At 35.0% G+C, this 19,077-nt stretch overlaps 2 protein-coding genes and 1 long non-coding RNA gene across 3 annotated transcripts; 2 read left to right on the top strand and 1 right to left on the bottom strand.

Annotated features, from left to right (window-relative positions):
* Nucleotides 1–313: 313 nt before the first annotated feature.
* Nucleotides 314–1,932, top strand: LOC120162431 (BTB/POZ domain-containing protein At5g17580-like). The gene is given in 4 exon segments (XM_039172587.1): nt 314–443; nt 509–588; nt 678–1,574; nt 1,577–1,932. Coding segments are annotated over 3 exon segments (1,326 nt in total). The 5' UTR covers nt 314–443; nt 509–515.
* Nucleotides 1,933–2,576: 644 nt separating this feature from the next.
* On the bottom strand, nt 2,577–17,142 carry LOC120162355 (putative acyl-activating enzyme 19). The gene is given in 18 exon segments (XM_039172514.1): nt 2,577–3,011; nt 3,088–3,200; nt 3,625–3,669; nt 3,949–4,009; nt 4,122–4,282; nt 4,694–4,753; nt 5,875–5,983; nt 7,280–7,323; nt 7,785–7,871; nt 7,973–8,048; nt 10,320–11,002; nt 11,410–11,606; nt 11,609–12,128; nt 13,541–13,744; nt 14,711–14,733; nt 14,736–14,906; nt 15,887–16,390; nt 16,816–17,142. Coding segments are annotated over 18 exon segments (3,594 nt in total). The 5' UTR covers nt 17,126–17,142; the 3' UTR covers nt 2,577–2,785.
* On the top strand, nt 3,335–14,875 carry LOC120162356. The gene is made up of 3 exons (XR_005519544.1): nt 3,335–3,448; nt 5,221–5,233; nt 14,865–14,875. It is a non-coding gene; the product is annotated as an uncharacterized LOC120162356 (long non-coding RNA).
* Nucleotides 17,143–19,077: the final 1,935 nt, after the last annotated feature.

Genomic DNA, 19,077 nt, shown 5'->3' with positions numbered 1-19,077 from the left:
AATATTTTAAAAAACAGATTCCTCGCAAAATGTGGAACTAGTATTGTATTGGTGGTGTTGTTGAACGTTTGTTTTGCTTTTTCTTTCAAATCTTTTTCAACAAATGGAAATTTACCAATCAAAAGTGTTTTCTTCCTCTATTACTGCTCTCACTGTCTTCATCAAGGTAATGATTATTATTTTGTACAATGTGACTTTGAATCCTATATTTCCCAGACCCATGTTTCTTTTTCTGTTTTTTCTTTAACATCGTATGTAATTTTTAATAAAGATTTCTGTTAATGTTATGAATGTTTTTAGTTGCTGTTGATATGTAGCGTTGAATTGGCCTAATATTGTCATACTGATCAAGGGAACCCTACTGTGTTTTTGCACTGTTCTGGTTTTCATGCGAAAGCTGAAACCGAACAACGACTTGACTGAAAGGCGGTATGCAGGTGTTGAATCTTTGAGTTGATTTTCCGGATTCTGACCGGATTCCGCCTTGTAACTCTTTCTTGTTTGTTGTTCTCAGGATGTCTAAATCTGTGTCGTCTACGGGATTGGAAGTTCGTGTGGGAAGTATGCCTTTTGCCCTGGACAAAGTGAGTAATGTTCCGAGACAACCTTCATTTCATTGATGACTTCTCCTTTCATGAATTGACATTATAATTTTGGATATGATCATTACCATCTAGGAACTTCTGGGCTTCTGGGCTCAAAATCAGCTGAAGTTGCTGCCTTATTTAAAGAGAATTCCAATGCAGATCTATCTTGCTTGCTCCGTGACACTCCGGCCGATTCGGAGACTTTCGAGCTCGTTGCAAGATTCTGCCATGGATACGCAATTCAGATGTCCTCTGAAAACATTGTACCACTCATCTGCCTGCCTTTCCACTTGGGGATTGATGAAAATCACTGCAATGACAATCTGTTAAGCAAGGCTGTTACTTTCTTTGAGCGGGGAGTACGCCCTTGTTGGAACGAAATCATCAAGGCTTTGCGCTCGTCCGAAAAGTCCCTTCAACAGATGGTGCAACTCGGTTTATTCGATGCCTGCTTACAGGCTATGGTTGCAAAGGGATCTGATAACCCACAACATCTAGGGGAACGAATAATCATATCGAGAAGTGACGGTGATAGTGGTGATAAGCCTAATGCAAAGAGGAGGCTCTTTGCTCTGGATTGGCAAGAAGATTTAACAACATTGTCTCTCCAGCTATATGAGCCTATCATTTACACAATGAAACAGCAATATGATATTGAGTGTATAAGGAGGATTCTGAAAGTGTTATACGGTAATTACAATAGCTCCGATGCTTCGGGATTTATCACGGTTGCAGAACTCATGGAAGAGTTCTTGGCAGAAGTTGCTTGTGATGTAGATTTAATGATAGACACTTTCATTTCACTTGCAGAGATGTCCATGGCAGCAGCATTAGGAACAAAGAGAAACTCGGACGGAATATACCGGGCCATCGACATATACTTGGAAAAGCATGCTTATCTGACAGAGAAGGAGAAAGAAGAGGTTTGCAAGGTTTTGGATTTCCGGAAAATGTCAGCCGAGGCTTGCGAACACGCTTCCAAAAACGAAAGTTACCGGTGAGAGTAGTAGTGCAGGTGCTGTTTATGGCACAGTTGCAGCTGCGGGAAACGCTGGCGCGGGTGGCGACTTATGACGACGACAAATCGGGGAAAGAAGAGGAGGAGGAAGAAGATGAAGCGAGGGTGGAAATGGAGAAAATGAGCATCAAGGTGAAGGAGCTTGAGAAGGATTGCCATGAAATGAAGAAAGAAATCACGAATGGAAGCAACAGGCAAAGAGTAAATAAAGGGAAACTGAGCTTGTGGAGTGAAATGAATAGGAAATTTGGGTGCTCCAATAACATGGATGTCCTCCATTGCCCTACCAAGAAAAAGAAAGTGCATCCAAAATGGGGCATCATCTGATTTGTTTTCCTTATTTGCTGTTCAATTTTCCTTTTTAAACATTTTTGTATTTCCTTATAACTTTTTAAACATGTAATTTAGTCAACTCTTGACCTTTAACATATATTCGATGCATAAAATTGTCCTTGATATTTAATTATTTTGACCCTTATTTTTTTATTTTGAAACATTTTAATTCTCAATATTTTATTTTAAGTAAAAAGACCCTTATATGAACGGAAACCATTAATTAATAAATGGTTAATGCTCCAAAACAGAAGTTTTTTACCTTAAAATGAAACATTAAGAATCAAATTGTTCTAGAAAAAAATTAAGGGCTAAAATAACTATTCAATCAATCGTTATGAGATTTTTGTCCTAAAATGAAATATCGAGACTAAAATGCTAAAAAAATGAGAATATAGACCAAAATGACTATTTTGATAAATATTGAGGGCGAATTTTGGCATTATGCCTATATTTCAAATAAACCTAGTTTGTAATTTATACCTAAATAAATCTTGACATAAATCAACATTTCCCTTGAAATAAGAACTTAATTACAAACCAAAAGTGGTAATATACAAACATATATATAAAGGGGTGCAAGTATAATCCATTAAATTATTGGATTAAAATCGAGAAGCCAATATCAATGGGGCAATATTTCTCATGCTCCTTTCACAATATTATCAACAAGTTTACATTTGGTTCCCTACAAAATGGATTTTCAAGATTTATGGTTGACATTGTAATTCCATCTGCACCAACATGTCTGGTGGCCTGCAGCTAAGACATGTTCGGATAGCTGTTGGCCGACATAGACCTATTTTTCAGAGCTGAATATCAAACACAAACATCGACGATAGTCCAGCTAAGACTTGGGATTCAACAGCAATGCAATGCAATGCAAATAATCATCCCTGCAACCAACAAAAATCCTGCCTCCAATCATAACAGGTGACGAAAACACATCCCCCTCCAGCTTAAGCCTTGTGAATTCCTGCACTACATGTTTTCTTTGATGATTTCTGGTCCCTTTGTTCGAGTTGATTCGAAACAAAAATATGCCTCCAGTGCTAGTACAAACACAAACCAATCTGCAAAATAATCGGAAGAACTTGTTTAAAAAGAAATGTCTGCAATTATCTTATAGTATTGGTGAAGTTTGTTTACCTTTCAGCTGAAACGGAGGGGTCATTTGAAACCACCTGTAAGTTCTCATCAACATAGGCAGATGCAGTGATTGGATCACCAACATTTACTTCCCAGAGCAGTTCACCTTTTTCCTGAAGTGATCTCTCATGGAGATTAACGTAACGGAAAATATAGTCTCAACAGAAATAAAAGAGAATAGTATTCTTTAACTTGGAATGAGTTTTGGGTGAAACTTTTGACTTTCTAGGGTTTTGCATAAGATTTTAATAAATCACTTCAATGTTAAGATATAATGGCTTTGTGGACAAAGAAAGTACTAAAACATGTGTATCAATCCCAAATATTGAAAAATGTGAATCGACATATATCAATATTGAAGGTAATTCATTTGATTGGCACGAGCAAATGATTTTTCAGGCACTTTAGCTGGCAATATGGCATGAGCTTGAATTCTCAAGTCATAGCAGAAAAGAAGAAAAGAATGATAAGGTAACCAGAGTGGCAAAAACATATTTCATGTATATACTAGTGTATCAAATCAATTCTCGCTCTTACCGTTTCAAAGGAATACACACTTCCATTCCGGGAACAGATTAGCACCTGTAGGACAATTGCATAGACAGAATCTCAGTCGAACCATAATTTTCTACCATGTTCATATTCTGTGGGATCACAAAATGATATAAATATAGATGTAATTGGAGAAAGTACAGGCATGAAAAGTTAAAACCAAGGGAAATAAACTCAACTCCTTTCCTCAACACTTAAATTACAGTCGAAACTCGAAACAGAGAAATCCTGGAAAAAATTTCACCATCTCAACTCTAAATATGTGATAATTTTTTACTAGTTTTAATCTTAACTCAAAAAATGCATTACCTGAGAAGGAAGCGCAGAAGATAAGCCAGCTCCAGCAAATATTGGACCACCAGTTCTCCTCTGTATGAGAAAATAACTTAGGAGAAAGAAAAAATATTTTCGAAGAAAAATAATCAGCATGAAAGTAAAAAGAAAAAATAAGGAAAAATCATTGTGTAAGAGAAAAGTAGGAACAGACCAAGGAGTATTTTCTTAAGAGGGAAAACTGCAAGCTTTTTAGTGATGATGGAAAGATACAGAAAAAAGTACCATATCCATTTGGTGAACTGATGGAAAGTGACCCAAATACTGGCACCTCAAGTTCATGTAACCACAATGTAAAAAACGGCAATTCCTGTAATTATAGAGAATAGAACAATCAAAAAGGAAAGCGATCCACCTCATTGAGGTTTAATGAAAAAGTAAGTACTGATAAATTCAATTTATAACATCCTTCGACATATCATGTCCAGAAACATAGTTATTTACAACTTGATTTGAAGCAAATATCCATGTTACTGGGAATCAAGTGTGAGTATTGGATAAAGGTATGCATCCAAGGGTATGCCAATTTTTTCAATTTTTTCCACGTATTTAGCCAGTTCTTAGAGGGTCATATTCCCATACTCATGTCCGAAACGGTGTCAAATATGGGTATCGGACATAGGTACTTTAAGAAAAATAACTCTCAGACCAACACAGGAAAATATACATTTTAAGACTGTAATGCTTTATTCCATGAAAAGATATGTAGTAAACAGTTTACCTTAATTGAAATAGCTGTCACACGGCCGCTAGTAGATGCCACATAAAGTGCTCTATGTGCCTATTGAAGCATAAACCAAAGTATATCAAGTGATGATAAACAACACCGTTAGAGTGATTTACTTGTAAGCTACAGTCTAAACTTTAATGTAAAATGTGATTGAACAAAAAGATAATCACCATGTGTACAACTATAGGTAAGGGAAAAACAATGCAATCTATGATACTTCAAGTTCTATTAGTCAAGCAAGAAGAGCAGACAATTTCCTTTATATATATATATATATATACAAAAGAAAACCAATTAGAGTTGTAATGCAAATTCTATTTGATTTTGGCAAAAGCTCCGGACATGATTAGCCATCTGAAATAGCCAGTAAGGCATAAGTTACTTAGACCAATACACTGTTAATTAACTGACCTCCAACCCATATTATTTTAGCTTCAAATAACCTCTCTAGTAAGGCTGAATTTTGGATAATTCGAACAAATAAGCAATTTCCCTAGGTGCTTTATGTTTGCAATGAGATAACACATCAATGTTTTTCATGCCAAATATCATAGAAAACAAGAATCTTGCAAAGCCCTTTAAACCACTTATCAAGTAACCCTAACTCAGTAGGTTTTAACTGATGGTAAGTTGGAATTGGAGCTGAATTTGAATATATCAGTATCTTATTCAGAATCAGACATATCCTGTATTACTTCTTTTTTTTTTTGATAGGATGTATTACTTCTTTAGTTTGTTTCAGGGCTCAATGCTGTCCCTTGTCACTCTAAGCCAATAATAAAGACCCATAATATCTTATCAAAAAAATAATAAAGACCCATAATATTCACAAGAAAACATATGATGATATATTAAAATTCTACCGAGTGAAATTACCCAGAGACTAAAAATAGACATGCCAGAAACCAACAGGATCATTTACAAAGAAACTAAACAATAATGCCATGCAAGTCATAATGTCCCTTGTCATTTCACCCCTAGAATATGACACAGAGATTGAGAAATAAGAAAAGAGAAAAACCATAGTGTTTGAGAACAAAAGGTACATTGAGCAGTTAGAAAGAATTTAATATTGAGACTATGTAGATTGACCAGACATACTGCTCAAAAATGGTTCCATCAGACAAATAAAAGTAAACGTTCAGTACATACTTGAAAGAAAAAAAACTCACCTCATCAACTGCAGGTGATCCAAATATACTACCACCACAAGGAAGCATATATAAACAGCACTTATTTACATGATCAAGTGCATATAAGTAATGGTCATGTGATCCACACCTGCATACAGTTCTTCCAGAGATTAGATCATGTAAATAAGTCATCAAAATTCAAAGGCGGGTTATTGACTTAATTTGGAAATGTAAAATAATAGTGAATTTCCACTAATTGATATGTTGATGGCAATGACAAAAATGATATTGAAATGATCATAGTGCCGGTTGTAATGGTTCTGAATACAATAACTGATAACACAACTCATTAAAAATCAAAATGATAGTTATTCATGTGTAGTTGTGATAACATTGCGACCACTACCAAACATAAATAAACAACTGTCCAACAAAATGATTCATTGAATTGGGTTTCATGAAGTTCTAGCACTGCAACTTGCAGTCTGCAAGTAGTAAGCAACATGCACTCCCTCTAACTGGAGAATGGAACAGAATATCGACTTTAAAAACTGATTATAGAATCCATATGATGAAAGAGTTATCACTTCACTACTGTAACAGAATAGTCAATGTACTTGTACCCAAAAAAAAAAAGTCAATGTCGCAGATATATACCAAAATATTACTATATAGTAAATGCCACTCACCCCCAATACAAGTAACCCGTGACATCTCTCTATTTTGTTTAAAGCTGCAGAGGAAGAAACTACCTTCTAATTATTTACTATATAGTAAGAACCTATGTCCCAGTTATTTTTGTTTGGGACCCCAGCCATAATAATCATCCTACAAAAATGGTACTTTTTTCCTAACAAATCAATGTATTATTAAACCTAGGTCGATGCTGACATCAAAAATTTCAAAAATATATCTTCTTCACATCATCTTGAATTACTAGGAAACTTTCAATTGCAGCATATGTAAATTACAAGGACATTCAAGTTTAGATCATCACATTACCTATCTTGATCAACAGATCAAGAAGAACAATTCTTAAACTTAGGACTCCTTACTAACCAAACTTTAAATTGCGCATTGAATAACCGGCAGCAAGCCATTTAAATACTTGCACACAATTCAAAATACGATTAAGTTGTCACCCACTAGCAAAGAAACAAGTCCAAGTATCAAAACCACAATAAAAGAAAATAAAGAAAATGTCAGAAGTTGATTAACAATCTGAATACAGACACTGATGTTGGTAAACACTGTTATCAATACAAGTATACAATGCATTTTCCTAAACAAAAAACACGCTACAGATCCATGCTCATCTGATGCAAAGGAAGAATACCATAATCTTGAAAATTTTAGCTCAAGGAACATTTTTAAATTATAAGAAATAGAATGAAAATGGCAGCATGGTGAAGATAAAAGCATTCATGAATCGAGAAACTCTTACCAGATCAATCCCATATGCGTGTCCACAATTGGCTGGCATTTGACCTGCACACATTCACAAAACAAAAGTTCAGCAAGGAAATAAAATGTTTACTGCAAAGCAGAATAAAAAACAGAAAATGGTTTCAACGACCTATAATGATTATATTAATTCTCAGGGAAGAAATGTGAGATTAACATTTCAATATGAAGGCAGGCAGTGAAAGAGAGAAAAATAAAGAAGCAAAAATACTGCAGCTTTATTTAAATGCTTATATTATTTTTAATCCAGTTCCATAGAGACTATTGATTAAAATAAAAAACACTCCACATTGCTACACAATTCATCAAAAACATACATAAGTTGAACATTAATTTCAAAAGGCATTCAAAGTCAACAACGAGACTTAACATCAAAGCTTTCTTCACTTCTGACACACAACACAAGAAAACTTGTTCCCTGATCCATGCACATTTATCTCTAACACAAGAAAATTTAACATGGTAAAGCTTTTTAAACCACATACCTCACCAGATGTACGGAAAGTCCAACAAATGTTGCCATTTAAAAACTCAAGAAAATATATGTTTCCATCATAGCATCCCACAACCACCTATCGGCATCAAGTATCCAGGAAGCAGTAAAAATCTTTAATTGCTCAGCTGCAAAAGGAACCTATATAGTGAAGGCAACAGAGAAGAAATGATAAACAACCTGGGAGAAGTCCCCTACAATTGCCGCAGAACCTTCAACTCGTCCTTGTAGTCTGGTTTCCCACTGGATAAAACCACTAAACCAGATTAAGTAGTATTACAACAGTTGAGATAGAACATGAATAGCACACAAGGAAATATTAAGAATATTTCAAGCATCATGCTTAGTAAATTCCTCAAGACTTCAACTGCATCACCCTAATGATTAAATTTCTTCCCATCTCTTAGTCATCTGGCAAATTTTACTGCAAGGATATCAGAAATGTTGTCAATGGAGAACATGGGACATGAGATAAAACAGTCAGTGCTGCCTGATGAAAAATATTACAGTTCGCATCAATTTAGAATTAGATAGTCTGCTAAATCATCCCTCACAAATTGGTAATACAAGATATGAGAAATTTGGTATCTGGTCACATAGAATATGTAAAATAATTTGGAAATAACAATAGCCTATGTTACTTGGACTTGGGTATGAGTCATGGATATGATTAATTTTTCCTTAAAAAAATTCATATATTGAGAGTCCTTGAGAGGTCATACCGTCATAGCCCTGTACATATGGCCGAAAATCATTGGACATGGACACTTTAAAAAAAATTGTCAGGGTAACATAGTGTTACAGGCCAAAGTTTGAATAACGGAAAGTCGGGGCTTGTAGACGTTGGAGTTGTTGGCTGGAAAGTTGTTAACATGGCTGAGTCCAATAGTGTTATGTACTAGCAATGTCATTTTGTTATTTTGTTACTTTGGTTGTTCTACTTTATTCTTTCTGATATGGTTAGTTGTTTCCAGATTTCTAGGGACCAGGAGGGAAAGTCTTCTTTCATGTGTAAGAGCTGATTTCGGAATCATTATGAATGAATTAATATTGGATTCCTTCTCTCTCTCTCTCTCTCTCTCTTTTTCCTTTATACATGCAAAGGTCAACCCATCTGGCCATGAACTATATTTTTCCCATAAATTAATGCTTATCTTGATGGTGAAATAAAACCAGCAGTAGCACAAGTCATCATGAAGCCCTTCATACCAATGAAACCACATCTCCAATGAGAGACACCAGTATTTGTCATATATCCCAATAATTATTCACACATATGGTTTCTTCTATGTCAGTAACTATTAGAGAACTGAAACATTAAGTTAATGAAATAAAACACAGACATACAAAAAGAGAACACCAAAAAAGGGGATTTTAAAAAAAAATCATTTTTTCAATAGACGTTGAAGTTGAGCATGTACATTCAAATTGCAGATATCCAATTTACATACAGCCTACTCATCATGTCCACATTTCTAACATTCAGTTTAACATTGAAACATGACATTCATATGGTTAAATGTCTATACACCAACTTAAACAATTGTTTCCATTAACCAGAATGACCACAGCAAAACCATTTACATTAATATTTCTTAAAAGGGAAGATGCTAATTGGGTGCATGTACATCTAGAGCTGAAAGAAAATATTGTAAAAGCAATCATAAATCCAATTCGGTCTTTTAATTATTTAACGCTGATCTGGTGGGAAGACAAGAGAAGGGTATTCCTAAAACAATTTGCTGGGTTCCTCCTCCGGATGGTTTTCTAAAGCTAAATGTTGATGGAGCGATGGCAAAGGGCTGGGATAAGGGGGGTATTGGTGGTCTGATTCGGGACAGCAAAGGCGTGTTGCTTCATTGGTTTTCAGAAAGTGTTGGGGGTGGTCCTCCTATCTTGGCTGAATTACTGGCGATTAAGAGAGGGTTATGTCTTCTGGATGATTTATACTCTGTTCTTAATCAGAGGACTATTCTTGAATCAGATTCAAGCAATGCTCTGAAGTGGATCATGAATCCGGGTTTATGCACTCCTATGTTTCAAGCATTGGTGAAGGATATAGTATCCCTTATGTCAGGGAAGAATATCATTATTAAGCATATCTTGAGGGCTGGAAACTGGAAAGCTGACAAACTAGCTAAAGATGGGATAGGGTGATGTTATGGTTTATGTCTGTTTGGGTTGAGGTGTTGGAGTTTTTTTCATATGTTGAGATGTTGTGTTTAAGTTTTATGTAATTCCGGGTAGTGTTTGCAGATGATTTAGATCTGCCTTTGTTGTACTATTGTTTCATCTAATATATTGTTAGGCACTCTTTTCCCCCTTCTCTTTCTTCTTGTTACTTGCATAACATGGAGGGTGGAAAGGGGGTTTTAATGGGGCCTAATTTTCTATCCAAAAATAATAATAATAATTTAATGCTAATAACAAAGAATCATTATGAAATGAAGTTGTAAAGAAGATCTACTGAATGAAATAAAGAATTAATTCATTTGTTTTCTCTAAGTGACTAGGGTGAGATCCATACCTTTTGGCATTAATGCAGAGGAACTTATGTGAGTGAGATCCAACAAATAAATAAATATCAGAATCTTTGAAAACAACAAGTGGTGAGGCATCAACACAGGACTCCATGTGAACTTTCCACAGTTCTTGCAAATATCCTGTTCTACTTCCTGAAACTTCCACCGACTGAGCTTGCCAGTTACCATTGACTACATGTCTGCCTTCACGCATAACCTTGTTGCAGCGGCTAAATGAACATGACTTGGGCATCGGTGAAGAGTTCCATGGATATCCACAGAACCAGTCAACGGGCTGCAGGGCATAATATTTATCTAAATCCACCTTTAATCGTTTAGACCAATCAGCTTGATCATCATTCCTTTCATAAGACGTCCGTGAAAATGGTCTTTGTAGTTTTAAGCCTAGGGTATTAAGAGTTTCAGATTCAATAACAGAAAATTCATTCACCTTGTTCGGTTCCATTATTGATTCTGGGTTATCATTGGTTCCAAATTTTGTATTATTTGATACCTTTTTCTCCAGGAAGGAAGCTAGTAGCTTCGCAGGAGTTGAAAAGGTATACATCAATCTCATATTAATCCCGAGATTATGAGAAACATATGCTGCAGCGATGGAGTTACCACCTATCATAAAGAAATCATCATCATCTGAAACATCTTCCACCATTAATGCATTACAAAAAGCCTGCAGAATATTCATAAAAATAAGGTTAATTCTTCATTTAAGCATTCTGTATTACTTTCTTCATTCGTGAAACATGACCAGTAAGAGACTTCAAGTTTCATCATTTTTTGAGCAAATCATTAACTCCTTCATCCAATTTTAGTTCTCCCCCCCCCCCAAATAAAATAATCAGAAAAGAAAGAAAGAATCAAGGTAATATACCTAGTCTAAATCATTAAATTAATCTCTATATGAAAATTCACATATGGGTCTCTCCACTATATCACTGCTATTAGTTTTAAACTTTTAATACATCCATGGTAAAAATCTCCCAATAATTCCTCCAAAGATGTTAACCAAAAGAAGAAACTAAGGAAACAATGGTGCTAAGGGAAAAAATGACAGGGAGAATCAGAAACAGAGGAAACCTTTTTTATAACTTGCATGAGATTGCTAGCCCCAGTGTCACTAATCTCATCTTGAACATGACTGACAGAGAATATTGAGTCTGACAATTGTGCATAGTCTACTTTTCCACTGGCAGATATTGGCAGTGATTCCACAAAAACAAACCGACTAGGAACCATCACTGAAGGAATTTTACTGATCATCCAGTTTCTGATGTTTTAACAATTTCAGCAGACTTCACCTTCTCTTTTAACAATATGAATGCTATAATGAATTCATCTTCTCCTTGATTCTTTTGAAAAATAACAGCAGCATCAACAACATCACTATGGCCCCTTAATGTATCTTCCACCTCTTCCAAAGCAATGCGTTGGCCATTAACATTTATGGTACGGTCCTTTCTCCCCAAGAAAACCAAGTCCCCACTCGGTAACAGGTGAGCAAAATCACCAGTCCTAAAATATATCTGACTTCCACAATCTTCCATAGAACACTTACAGATTGACTTCCGGTGCAACTTTGCATTTTTAAGAGGTATAATCGCATTTTCAAAAAAGTAACCAGTAGAAACACAAAGACCTCTAACGAATATTTCTCCAACATTAGGATTATTGGTTTCACCAATAAGTACAGTACTGCATTTGGAAATAGGCAAACCAATTGGAACACTTGTTAGTTTCTCCATCTCCAAAATTGACGGCAACCTCTTGCAGTCAAAATACAAACAATCTCCAGATACCTTAAACCACAAGTTCAGACGTTAGCCTACAGAGATAAGTTCTACAGAAGTATGATGATAAATTGGTAAAACAAGCATAATTCCTTAAAGGTTGAACTAAAGTACAAAGGACACCAGTATGATAAGTCTACCATAACACCTATGTTACCTATGATTGGTTGCAGAAGGCTGCTATCATCCGTATAGCTTGGAGTGCTTTTAATTACTACATTTGGCAAGAAAGAAATAGTAGGCAACATGGTACGGCTGCTCGTCAGTGTTCAGCTATTTTTTCTCAGGTAAAAAATGATACTCGACTAAGGCTTAAACCTTAAAGGACATAGTAAAGTCTCTAGTTCAAATCCTTCTTTAGTTACTGAATGGAGCTTATAGTTCAGGCTCTTTTTGCTATCTTTTCGGATTTTTGATCTGATTGTGGGTATATTTCTTGAAGTTGCTGTAGTGTGGGATTATAAAATTATTTGTACTGTGGTTCTTTTGGATGAATAAAACAAATTTATCCACAAAAAAATGATTTAATTATAAGCTTAAAAAAAAGAAATTTTCTTTCTAGATGATTCTTCTTGAAGAATGATATTAAAAATAGAAGAATTTTCTGGTTACTTCATTCTCATTTTCTATTTGAGAAAATCCTTAAGAAAAGCCTTAAGAAAGCATTATGTTAAAGCTGTAAATGTCTCTAATAAACCAAAGTTAATGTTATATAGCTATTTTGCTTAAATCTATCTTATTATATAGCTATTTTGCTTAAATCTATCTTATAAAAAAATAAGATTTACTTGTGATTATAAAAACCCTTTTCTACCTTTATCCATGGATCTTTTCCTCATTCAATCAAAACAACCAGAGACAAGAATAGCAACAGTTGTTTATCTTATTTCCATCGACAATGTTTACATTTTTGGGCTGGGGTGTAGTGTTCTGAAACTAATGTCCCGTGTAATTATAGCTAAATCTCCAGGATTTCTATGCAACTAGCTCAAGCCTCAAATAAATAAAATAAAAATAAACTTAAGGCAAATACTGTAGGCAAGATAAATGCTTGTAATTTGTCATTTAAGTAATATGTCATTTGTTAAATGCTTGTAATTTGTCATTTGTTAGCATGCCTTTATGTGGAGAAAGAAAGGGAAACAAAAAAGAGCAAGATAAAGGGAAAATGACAAAAGGAAAACACAAGGAGTCTTTGGTGGCCTATGACACAGAAAATGGAACAATCTTCACCTCAATAATCAATTTATGATTAAATGATGCACCATTAAAAGTTGATAGAGATAGAGAGATAAAAGGACCATGGAGATGCATGCAGGATTTAATTAGAGGATTCAGATATATACTTCCTCACAAACTTCTACAGCCAGCCATCATGAATTAATCCATTAAAGTAGAAATAACACAAAGTGAGAAAATACCTCTGTGCTTCCATACAAATTCAGAATAGTGGTCTTGGGTAATAAACTGGAAAGCATGTTCCACAAGGATAAGGGTAGAATTTCACCACTTAGAATTAACAACTTCAGAGAACTTGAAATATGAATATCATGTTGACTTTGCATCACAGGAAGGATCATCCTCATAAGTGATGGAACAGCTGTGAGTCTATTAATGCTGTAAGCCTGCAACAGCAGTGCAAAATACTATTAGCAAATAAACTGAAAAATCACACAAGATATTCATAAAAAAGACATCTTGTGTGAAAAAGTTGCTTAAAGCAGAAACTTCACAAGATTTTCATCCAAACCATGTGAACATAATTACAGATTTCTCTCTTGTAACATGATTTGATTCAAAGAGAATATTCACAGGGGACACACAAGAAGTTACTCATTTTCTTCTTGACATGATTTTCTAGAGCACATTCTCAGGATTTTCTTTTTCTGAACTACATCTCTAGTTAATCCATACATTTCAATATTCTCTTAATTTTATAACAATTTTATTCTTTACTTCCATGCACATATTTCATGTAGTAAATCTTTTTCCGTGCACATAATTCAAGCATGAGCTCTCAACCTGGTATTGGGGGCAGCCTACTACCCTACCTCCCCCTTACCCCATTGCATATGGGAATAGGGTTTTGTTGTTGTTGTTGTTGTTGGATAATTCAAGCATGACTTAAGACATTCACTTTCACCAAGCCAACGATGTCTCTAAGAGGCTATTGACAGATTTTTATCAAAAAAAGCTATTGACAGATGAAAGCTGAAATAAATAGACTTCAGCCATCCTCCCCAATCACGTCAAGCTATTGAGATCTGAATGAATAAAAGTCCTAAGTTGTGAAAATGATAACACATTTGCAGCCAAGACCCAAAAGAAATCACCATGTTAGACGTCTAAATAACAATTTAGTGAAATTTAACCCTTCAAAGTTAAAAAGTTCCTTCAGCTCATTACTTGTCTTTTAATAGGCTTTCACCTTCGACCACAGAGTATACAACAGAAAAAGTTTTAATCATTCAATGCCGAATTAATAACTCTTTTAGCAGCATTTCAATAATTGCAGTCATTACAAAACAATGTGAATTCAACTATAAACTTAAGAAAACATGAGGATGATAAGGGAAGCATGAAAAGATTACCTGGAGAAAATCGATGATAGAAAAACATTTTGTTTTAACTCAGCAAAAGGAGGTATGACCAGTGTACAAGTAGTAAGAGAAGCAATAAGAAATTCTTGCAGATGATCAACAAAGCTTATTGATGTCTTGAATAATAAAAGTTCCTCTCCTTGAGTGGGATACAGTTGTTGCATCCACAGAAAGCGATTTAAAAGACCTTAAAAAGGAAGAGGAGGGTGCATCATCACATTGAACTTCACATGCAAAAGCAATGATAAAATAACTAGCCTGAAGAAAAAGAAAAACTAATTGAGGGTGTGATACAGGCATTGATAAGGAAAGAAATAAAGTATCATTTAGAACTAAATACAAAACCTTTATGTCCTCACTTTGTTGTTTGATCTTTCTTGAAGGTCACAGGGTTTAACAACATGAATAATAAAAGAGTTTTGCTCGACTGGGTTAGGATTAAAACTTTCCGGTTAACGTTATGTTGTGGCACATAGCAATCAAAAGATGGGGAAGCAACAATTTTTTTCATTTGAATGCACTATGCACATGGTAGCTCAAGATAATGAATGGATTAATTGGTCAACGATACAATGATAAATCGATAATATGATAACAAAACTGCAGTATCAATTGTATTGACCTTTATAAGGGAACACAATCCTGGAGCAACTTGTATTCAAATCCAAATATACTCCCTCCAATTATCCGAAATAGATTAAAGCAAAAATTTCTTAGTTTATTCTGTTCCTTGGTTCAACAGAACACAAGCCTCAAACAAACCCCTCTACAAGCTCAAGTGGATGGTTTACGACTTTAAGATAAAGAAAGGTGGTAAACTAGCAGTATGAATCACAGGACATAACTTAAATCTCTCAGGACTCACGAAGTATTAACAGGTTATGAGCTTTGTATAACTTTGTCTAGCCGATTAGTTGCAGAAAGTTTTTTACTTAGAACAAAGATATGATGGAACAGTTACATTTTTGTTATGAATTTTGGCCTCTTTGGTTCAACTAGGACCCTAGTTTTGGACCCAACTTTCTATGAAAAGAAAACGTAACACTGACAAGATGAAAGAGATAACATGGACCAAAATTGTGCAAGAAATAAGATCAATAAACTATTGCCAGCAGCCTAGCGGTACACAGAAACTATGGTAGTATACAAATCACAATAAAAACATACCTTCTTCTGTGCCACATACACCTTTAGGCTTTTCAGCAGATCCTGATGTGTACATTAGATAACAGAACAATCTTTTTCTTTCATTTTCACAAGGCCATGCAAGACTCGGTTGACTTTTATGCGGTTTGATCCTTGCCTCCATAGAAAAGCGCAAGATAGGACAGCTACTGCATTCGGAGATCCAATGTGATTGATCAAGCAGCTCACTACCGCTTTCTCCAAACGAAGATCCACACATGATAACAAGAGAAGCATTTGAAGAAGTCAAGGTCGACAGTATTCTATCTCTCGGCCATGAAGGATCGAGAGGCAAGAAAGCCTCCCCGCACTTCAGAACAGAAAGAACAGAAACTATGTATTCCACTGAAGGTGGCATAAAAAGTGCAACTGTCTTCGGTATATACATATCCTCAAGGTCAGTATGTTGACAAACTCCTCGAATGAAATTCAATGAAGCCTCCGACATTTGAACAGACCCAGGATGCTTTCCATTGGACTTATCTCCTTCATTGATACATAAAATTCCAATAAGGATGATAATAATAATTAAAGAAGAAGAAAAAGAAAAGAAGCACACAATTCCTTCTTAAAACAACAAAAAACTTGTACACAAGTCTTAATGTTTCTAATTAATTCATTTCTTTTTCCTCTTGCACACATTATTGGCATGATATATTCACATGCATTTCATCAAATCTTATAAGAAATTAAGAGTTAAGAAACAAACTGAAATTCCTTTAAAAAGTATTTTGTTGTAATTTCTCCTACTTTCTCCTTGAAATATCAAATATATATTTTTGTAATCTATACAAATTGTCTAAAATACTTAATAATTTTTAAATCTAAACTCCTCTTTTTTCTAGCAAGTGATATTCAAACAGAATCTAAATAAACAAAATCATAATTTAAAGATGTAAAGAAAACATTACCTGAGGTTTGGGGTTTAATCAAGTAAGGGTCATCAGCATCACCGAGAACGGAACGTAGGCGAAAACTGAGATATTCAACGGAAGCTAAAAGATCAGCGAAAGTGAAACACCGGTCGCCTTTATACACGGGAGGAATCCCACCGTTGATCAACTCTCTGTCAAAATGGACCCCAGTAGCTGACGGCTTAGATGGTGAGGCGTGGATGATGGCTATTTTTTCTGGGTTTTTGCTCGCGGCTGTGTAAAATTCATGGGATAAGCAGCAGTGCTGCTGCTGCGTCTCCTGCTCGTCGTCACTCGAACAAGCCATGCCTTTTTTTTTAGTTTCTTTTTAAAAATTGAGATGTTTCGGATTTGGTGCATCATATTTTATAGTAGAAGTATTAATCGGGCCTAATTAACAAAAAAAATGTTCCTATTTGGGCTTCAGTTAATTGGAGGTTTTTGGAATATTTATATATTTTAGTATTCGATTCACTGATTGTTTAATTTGGATAGTATAATGTAAAAGTTTATTATATTCTTAATTTGGTTTATTTCATTTAAGATGTAAAATTTTAAATTTATTTTAAAAAAGTTAACATCTTATCTCATGAAACTAATTAATAATAGTATATCTTATCACATTTTCCATGCCAATTACCATCCTGTATTTTGGCTGGATGCCTAGCATCTTCAATGATTGGTATAACATTTGTTCATTTTATGGTCATTTTAACTAAGTCTCAGCCATTTCGGTAAAAAAAAATCATTGTATAAACCACATTAGTAGGAACAACAATATTAGATACACGAAAAATAGTAGCTACAAGGTAGAGAACCTTGGCATCGATGATTGTGGATTAAGCAAATAGAATTGAAGATTGTTTTAAAGAACGTGGGTTAGAATCTGGTTAACAGTGATTTGATTGTTCGGTAGTTGGTCTCCACCTGTTTTGACGAAATACAATTAGGATTCTGATAGCTTTTGTGTCCTACTGTTTTTTTCTTTTGGGCACAAGGATGTGTCGTTGGATCTTTAGACCTTCGTTTATATATGAGAAACAAACTCGAAGTGCTTCATGTGGAAGCTGCAATTTGTTGGAATGAACTTATTGCAGCAACGTAGATTTCTTTTTACTAGTTATTCTCACCCCAAGTCTGTTTGCTTGCAATTCCGGTGCCATTATGCCTGCTCTTTATCAGATACAAGGCTGTAGACAAACCACTAGTGTCTACTTCATAGGGTTAGGATGTGATTGCAACTCAGAAACTTTCTTTGGTAAGTGACTTCTGCATCTTTGCCCCAGGTTGCGATCTTAGTTTTAAAAAAAGAGCGCCTAAGGCGCCGGGTGAGCGCCGGAAAATCACCTCCGGCGACACAGGAGAGGCGGTGAACGGCGGGCGCGCGCTTTTGGCACTTTTCCGGATAACGCAGGCGTAGGCGCTTCTGCGCCTTTGGGGGAGGGGAAAATTAATTTGAAAAGTCAGTCCCCTGCCTCCCTCGTCACCACAGCGCAACCACCACGCCTCCGTTGCACGCTGTCAGTCACTGGTTGTCAACCGCCAGGTCATCATCTCTCTTCTCCGTCGCGCACACACTATTTTTTTCTTTGTATTTTGTTCATTTCTGCCAACCGATTTTCTCCAAGAAATGCAAAAAAAAAAAAAAAGAAGAAGCAGAGAAGAGATCTGCTTCAATCGGCTATATATTATAGCCAAGTAGAGTGAATTATAAACATTTGATGCATTCTCTTTTCCCAACTTATACAGGTATAGCAATACATAATAGTGTTAATCTCATCTTCTTTTCCCAATATACTATTTAATATATAATATTTTTTCCATATATAACAATAACTAATAGTATTAATGTCATCTTCTTTTCTCAATCTACTATTTATTACATTATCTTTCCCCAAATTATATAGTAATTAATACTTAATATATTATCTTTTATTTATATTTGTTGAATTTAACTTATATTATTTTGAATATTTATCATATGATTATGTTATTAATATTGAATATTTATATTGATCATCATTTTATTTTGGGTAGAAAGTATGTTATATAATTGATTTATAAATTTTTAACATAGAAGTGTGCCTCGCCTACGAAAGGGCCTTTCGTTATGCGCCCAGGCTTTAAGAACCCTTTGCGCCTTTTAAAACTAAGCTTGCGATGTTAAAGTTAAGGGTTCTTTTGCAGGACTGAAACCTATTATTTCTAACCAACAACAAGAATGAGTCCGTACATTTCCGGATGAAACTTCTTCCGAAA

Source organism: Hibiscus syriacus, unplaced genomic scaffold (genome assembly GCF_006381635.1).
Source record: "Hibiscus syriacus cultivar Baekdansim isolate YM2019G1 unplaced genomic scaffold, ASM638163v2 tig00111402_pilon, whole genome shotgun sequence".
Classification (NCBI taxonomy): Eukaryota; Viridiplantae; Streptophyta; class Magnoliopsida; order Malvales; family Malvaceae; genus Hibiscus; species Hibiscus syriacus.
The sequence above is the reverse complement of the archived record's forward strand: the minus strand, read 5'-3'. Positions and strand labels throughout refer to the sequence as shown.